Source organism: Mus pahari, chromosome 18 (assembly GCF_900095145.1).
Source record: "Mus pahari chromosome 18, PAHARI_EIJ_v1.1, whole genome shotgun sequence".
In the NCBI taxonomy this organism is placed as follows: Eukaryota; Metazoa; Chordata; class Mammalia; order Rodentia; family Muridae; genus Mus; species Mus pahari.
Genome location: NC_034607.1, coordinates 52699792 through 52707374, shown reverse-complemented (window position 1 = coordinate 52707374; position 7583 = coordinate 52699792). Strand labels below are relative to the sequence as shown.

The 7583-nt window shown below is 41.1% G+C and overlaps 1 protein-coding gene across 2 annotated transcripts in view; it reads left to right on the top strand.

Annotated features, from left to right (window-relative positions):
• Nucleotides 1-7583, top strand: part of Pigf (phosphatidylinositol glycan anchor biosynthesis class F) — a 31073-nt gene that overhangs the window by 17919 nt on the left and 5571 nt on the right. For both annotated transcript variants that reach the window (XM_021217856.2, XM_029531174.1), the window contains exon 5: nt 1023-1131. In XM_021217856.2, coding sequence (XP_021073515.1) covers nt 1023-1131 — 109 coding nt within the window. The remainder of the gene's footprint in view (nt 1-1022; nt 1132-7583) is intronic.

Genomic DNA, 7583 nt, shown 5'->3' with positions numbered 1-7583 from the left:
CTTCTGTATTTGCCAGACACTGGCATAGCCTCACAAGAGACAGCAATATCAGGGTCCCTTCAGCAAAATCTTGCTGGCATATGCAATAGTGTCTGGGTTTGGTGGCTGATTATAAGAAGGAAGAATACACGCTGGTGTGGATACTTTATTCCTCCTTAGAATAGGGAACAAAATACCCATGAAAGGAGTTACAGAGACAAAATTTGGAGCTAAGACGAAAGGATAGACTATCCAGAGACTACCCCATCCGGGGAATACTTTCTTTTTATAGTGATTATAGTATTCTAAACATGGCTGGTGATGTTTCCTACCTAGTGTTAGGGGGTGAAATGGGGTCGGGGAAAGATTAAAATGTGAGAAAAAGAAGAACCCACAAAGTAGCAAAGACCAGTTACAATAGCCCATGCTGACTTTGAAGTCACTGCTTTAGCACCAGCCTTCCCTGAGTGCTGGATTTATAGGTGTGTGCTATCATGTCCACTACCAGGAGAGCTTTGCAAGTTCTTGTTCTCTGGCCCTGATCTGTCAAACAGATGAAGTCAAGTTGGGGACTGAAAGATAGCATGGAGACTAGCTGGGAAACCATTCTCCATCCATCCATGGGTTATTATAGCTGTTCATGCAGAAAACATCGGGCTTATAGCATGATACATTTAAGTCTTAATAGGAAAAATACATAGGTACACCCAATTCATATATGAGGTTATTCATAAGATAAAATTGTGTGCAATCTGGAAAGGTCTATAACTTGAAATGGCAGTTACCTGTGGGGAAAGGACTCAGGAGCTGTGATAAGAGGATGTTTGTTTTTACCGTGCTGTTTTGTATTGTTTGTCTCTCACAGTGCACATGCAGTACCTTTCCAATGGAATGACATTTGCATCTTCATGGTTCTGTCATTTTGAACTGATTATGTTAAATGGATGAAAAATATATGTGTAGCATCAATTTGTTTAAGTGCTTGTGTGATTTCTAGTTATTAGGACATAATCTGCCAATGATGTATGTATTGTGTCTTACAGAGTTACATCTATTTGGGAGAATAGTCTTCAGATCACTACAATTTCTAGTTTCATAGGAGCATGGCTTGGAGCATTTCCTATTCCACTGGATTGGGAAAGACCGTGGCAGGTTGGTTTCAAAGACTTTAACAAAATGTGTGTTGGCCCAGCAGTAGGAAAGCTGGTGAAGACAGCTGGTAAGTGATGCAAGGTATTCATTGTTGACAAGATGAGGGGAGGCAGGGCAGGCTAGGTGACTGCTCACTGGGCCTGACCCAGTGCCATAGGCATCATCCAGATGTTTTTTCTGTATGCAAAGGTGAATGCTTCCTTTTAAAACTGTGTATGTGTGTGTTGCATGCATGTATATACTTATGTGTGTGCTTATGCATTTATCATGTGAAGGTCAGAGGTTGACATCCAGTGTCTTCTGTGGCTCACCTTGTTTTTTGAGACAGTCTCACTGTGCCTGGAGATTAAGTAGCGAGGCTCCCTGACTGTTGTATCTCTGGGATCCTCCTGTCTTCACCTTCTTGCACTGAGATTACAAATGTGTGTCACCATGGCTTTTCACATGGCTGCTGGTGATCCAAACTCAGGACCTTGCAGAGCAGTCACGCCCTGGTCCCTGTTCTTAAACTTTTAAAAGCTTATTTTGACAATACATGCAAGAATGCTGCTGCTGCTCCTCCTCCTCCTCCTCCTTTTCTTAAGTTATTACACTTCTGATCTTAGATTGTATATCCTTATCTAGGTTGATGGCCACATTAAGTACTTACCTTGAAATATATTAAAAAGCATATAGCAAAGTAATTTTTTAAAAAAGCTTTGCCACGTCTTTATTTTATGTGTGCATGTCTGTGGGTGCGAGAGGGGACATGAGAACAGGTTCTCGCCTCCCACCAAATGTGTTCTATAACCCAGCAAGCAGTTGTTGGATTTAGCAGTAGGTGCCTTTATCCACTGAGCTGTCCTGCCAGCTCCCAGCATAATATTAAAAATAAAGGGAAGTGATTTGAGAGGAAGCCTGACAGTACACTACCACTGGGCCATACCCCCACCTTTGGTGCTTTGATGCAAGATCTCATGGCTTAGCTCATGACCTTGAGCTTGTTTTGTCATCCAGGCTGGCTTGAAACTTAGGCCCCTTACTCTTGCTTTGTGATTGGTAGGGTTACACTCATGTGTTACCACCCAGCATCGTTATCTCAGTTTTTAAAATATGGTTGTTTTGAGACAGGATTTTAGGTAGCCCAGGCTACCTAATCATTTTGTATTTGAGGAAGGCCTTGAATTCCTGATCCCCATACTTTTTGTTCCCTAGTTTTGGAGATTACAGATATGTGTCGCCATGTTCTAGTATTTTCTGTTGTTGTGATAAACCACTGACCAAACACAACGTAGGGGAGGATAAGCAGCTTTCTTTGGCTTACACTCCAGGTTATGGTCTATCAATGAGGAAAGTCGGGGGATGGGGGAACTCAAGGCAGGAATTTGAAGCAAAATCTTGAAGGAATAGTCTTTGATGTCTTGCTTGTTTCTAGACTTATGCTTAGCTAGCTTATGGGATGGTGCTACCCACAGTGGACGGGCCCTCCTGCGTTGATTAACAATCAAGGTTGCCTCCACTGACATGCCCATAGGCCAGTCTAAACAGAGAAATCCCTCAGTTTAGTTTTGCTTTTCTTCTCAGATGACTCCTCAATTTCTCAGATGTCAAATTGACAATTAAGACTAGCCAGGGCATTCCATACTTTGTCAACTTGACACATAAGCATATCACTGCAATACTATAACCTTTACTTTTTTTTGTCTCCAAAATCCTGTTTCATTAATTTCTAGTTGTTTTAGACAGTGCTTCTTTACTATATAGTTATTATATAATATAATAAATTTCACTATTGATCATTTAGCTTATTGCCACTATTTTACTATAATACACTGATAACCATACTTGAATATACAACATCATGAATTTTTCATGACAATTTCTCCTAAAAAGAACAATGCTATTAAAATGAATGTACTTTTTTTTTTTTTACCAATATGGAGAGAATGTTTTTCTTGTCTCAATGAGAAGATATATTTGCCTTTTAAATTTAAGCTGTGTTTGTTAATAATTATTATAGAAAGTTAAGATTAGCTTTTTTTTCATCCACTGGGAGAACATCATCATTTCTATTTTGATGGTAACTTTTGCAGCTCATTCTCCATCTGTGCTGTTCATCATGTACATGTTTTTAATGTGTTTTCCTTTGAACTTTATATAACGGTGTTATTGTATATTAGTGAAGAATTACATAACTGGAATATTAATTTCCTTAAAATAATATAATTTTTAATAAATGGGCATTTAGGTTGTTTTCAGTTCTGACTGGTAGTAGCATCAATTTTAAGCATCATACTTAAGCATATATCCACATGTTTGCTGAAGTCGTAAATTCCTAGGTAACATGGGTGGGACTGACTCTTTGATGCACAGCTCACTGACAGGACCTGAGTTTTCAGGTGAGCAGAGTGCCTGGTTTTAGGTGCATTTCTCTGCCCCACTTAGATGCTGTGTCTCCCACACGGCTGCGCTTTCCTTTTGCTCTCAGTCAGTCTGCTGTCTGCCCTGTTCTGATTGTCATGTGCAGGTCTGGGAAGGTGGGGGGACTGTAGTGGTTCTCATGTCCTTGTGGAGGCTTTAGTGCATGAAGCAAGTCTGACCCCCACTTGGTGATCTAGCTGGCATCTCACTTCATTCGACTGAAGAGTGTCGGCACTTAAGTTATTGAAAAGGACACAGGAGCCGTACGTGGTGGCGCATGCCTTTAAGCCCAGCACTTGGGAGGCAGAGGCAGGCTAATTTCTGAGTTCGAGGCCAGCCTGGTCTACAGAGTGAGTTCCAGGACAGCCAGGACTACACAGAGAAACCCTGCCTTGAAAAGAAAGAAAGAAAGAAAAGGGCACAGGAATTGTTTTGGCTACTAGACTCATGGCTTTCCGTTAGTATAATTAAATTTAAATAGAGAATGGGTTTTAGTGAGTTGATAAATGTCAGTTTGTATATACATTGCCTATTTTATTGTATAAAAGTTTGATCTTACACGTTTAGAACGTTCCTGCAAGATTATAAAAATAGAAACTGAATTGTGGAAAGCAGATGTGCTGACTAAAGCATGTGTTTTAAGTTTGCTTAGAAGACATTAATTACAGTTCAGTTTTCCATTTTTAGATTATTTAGGCTTTTACTACTAATTTTTCTCCTTCAGTGTTTACTTACAATAAAGAGTGAACTAGATTTAAATTAACATCTGAGTTTTAAAACACTGTAGCTTTCCCTTGACTTATGACATTGGGAGAAGGTGTGTCTTTGATGCAAGCTCACTTTGTAGCCCAGGCTTGCCTAGAATTCTGTATGTAGCCAAGGCTGGTCTCAAACACTTGATCCTGCTTTCGGCGAATCCCATGTCCTGGGATTGCAGGCATGGGCCATCATGCTTGGCGGAACAGACTTCATCTTTGAAAGTGCTACTGCACATGTAGAAGTCCACTGACAGGCCTCAGTCCCCCTGCATACACCAGGCTAGCCTGCTCTCTACACCAGGCTAGCCTGCTCTCCTAGCTTCCAGGGATCTCCTGTCTGCGCTCCTGTGGCCTAGGCTGGGCACCTGTGTGCAGCTTTCTGTGAGTTCTGGGCATCAGATGTCATTCTAGCACACTTCTGTGACAAGCCTCTTACCCACTGAGCTCCTCAATTAGGGACTTTAAACTAATAAGGGACTAATAAGCTAATTGTAAGTTATTACAGGTGGTTAAAATATTTAACCACTAGAATACACTGGCTGTTTAATTTTATTATTGGGGGGGGGATATTTTAAGTTAATGGTTGGCTTATTCACTAAGATCCCTTTCGCGTCTAATGTGTACTGATCGGGGAAAGGGTAAAGTTGACATTCCTCAGATTTATTCAGTTTCTTACCAGCTGCTTTTTGGTTGTTTTCACTTTTCATTTTCAGCAAACAAGGTTTTGTTGGGCTACTGTTATTTGCCAATACTTAAAACTATACAGAACAAGACCTCACTGTGGTTAATAATATTGACAGAATCTGCCAGAAAGGCAGTAAGTCAGATAAGGGGATAAACATTTCATAAAGTGGAGATGTTGCTAAAGCAGAACTTCCTAAGAAGATAGCCCTGTATAAACTGTGCTGTTATAGACAGCATGTGTTAAAAAGAGAGCTTTTAGTCCTTTGTCCCCTGCAGCCTGATGCACATTTGATAAGTTTAAGCAAGCATCTCTGGGTTATGGTTTTCATATTTTAGAGAAACAGGAACATCTGTTTTTTTTTTTTTAAATACACATGCATGAACACATAGGCCCAAAACCTGTCTCATGTTTTAATGCTGTTTTTTCTACTCTGAACTCCAATTTGATTTTGTATGGTGTTCCTGTGGCCAGGCATCAACTGTGTTCCATAATGACAAATCTCAAGTATATATTTAGTTTTCAGATAGATTCTTCATCAAGTGACAGAGATGGGCCACTGAAAGTTAAAGTCAATGAAAACTTATTTTCAACTTACCTGAGTGTTGAGTGATTTTAGTAGTGGTAGATGCTGCAAGGTCTGTGTGCATGCAAAAAGACCTCTCTGTGTAGAAGGCAGCAAAGGTGGCCACAGGCAGTGGTAGGAAGCCACCTCCCACCCTGCTGTGTTCTGTGACATGCTCCACTGACAGTACATTGAGCACACACAAGTGTAAGCTTCATTGTTTATACTGAGTTCTGTTGCTCTCTGTCTTGGTTCGCCTGCTAGCGCCCCTTCTATGACTTCCTTTCCTTTTGTTCCTTTTGTATTTTGTTAAACAAGTTTATTGAGTGACTTGAATTTCATATCATGTTCAATTCTGTCTCACATTTCAGATAATAATAGAACATAGTTTCATTTGTAGGTCTCTGTGTACCAGGTATGGGTCTGGTACTATGCCAGAGGTAATGTAATCAGGACTATAGAACAAGCTAGATCTTATTCCTGTTATTACCCACCACAAAAGCAAAGTGTGGGATGGAGGGAGGAAACACACTGTGTGCAGTTATTTGATTAGCAAGAGGAAGATTTGGGATTCAAACAAGAGTTCCACCTGCACCGTGATTCTTTTCTCTGCAGAAGACTGCAAGAAACACTGTGTTTGTTTGTTTATTTAAAGCCAGAGCATTTGTTCTCTTCAGAATAGCTTAAGTATGAAATTGCTTTCCTTTCCCACATTGTTTCTTTTAAATGTCATGATCACTCTGGTGATGTCTGTATTTTTAGACCAAAATCTTAATAAATTTGTAGGAACATATTTAAAGCTAATTTATAGTGTCTTTGTCTGAAAAATGCATGCTTTTTCTTCCCCGTGTGTGCACACATGTTATGTAGCATGTGGCCATAGGAAGATACCAGGTATGTGCTATCATTTTCTGACTTATTCTACTTGCTACTAAGACTTCCTTGTTTGTTTGTTTGTTTGTGTGTCCACAAAAAAATCTGTGCACATATGTCTTTGTGTGTCCATGGAGACCAAAAGGAGTATTGGGTATCTTAGCTGGAGCTGCGGTGTGTGTGAGCCTGCAGATGTGGGTGCCATCAGAGTAATAAATAGGAGAAACAAATGAAGCTGCAGAAGAGGAATTACTCTCTTTTCTGATTCAAAGGAAGGTTAGCCCAGGCTAGCCAGTCTTATGTCTCTCATGGGCCACTTCTCAGTGGTTTGCCCAGGCTAGCCAGTCTTATGTCTCTCATGGGCCACTTCTCAGTGGTTTGCCCAGGCTAGCCAGTCTTATGTCTCTCATGGGCTACTTCTCAGTGGTTTGCCCAGGCTAGCCAGTCTTATGTCTCTCATGGGCCACTTCTCAGTGGTTTGTTCATTGTGCTGATTTTCGTCTGCGTGACTGCTAGAACCTATCTGACAAAGCTGGGGCCTTCAGGTGATCACACACATTTGCTTCCAGTTTGGTCTTGAATGCTTTGCTAGGTACTCCTAGTGGAAATCCTCAGCCTGGGTACTCCTAGTGGAAATGCTGCACCCTGGGTACTCCTAGTGGAAATCCTCAGCCTGGGTACTCCTAGTGGAAATGCTGCACCCTGGGTACTCCTAGTGGAAATGCTGCAGCCTGGGTACTCCTAGTGGAAATGCTGCANTGCTGCAGCCTGGGTACTCCTAGTGGAAATGCTGCAGCCTGGGTACTCCTAGTGGAAATGCTGCACCCTGGGTACTCCTAGTGGAAATGCTGCAGTACAGTATAGGAATACACACATGAGTGACAAACTTCTGTTCTTCTGGCTCTAGTTTGCTAATTGTAAATGGATACTGACCTGCATTTACTCTGACCTCTCCACCAAAGAACACAGTAATAGAAACCTATTGCTTGTGGACAGTGAATTCGTGGTCAGGATTCCTGTCAAGAGTCAGTAAATTCTTCTGACGATATGCATGCACACACCAGTTAGCCTGACCAGTAAAGTCTCTCAGGAAAGTCCTGCCACAGTTCTATCTGCAGAATTAGCTGACATGAGCACATCTTTAATCCAGACCATCCATCTTCTGTTAAATATT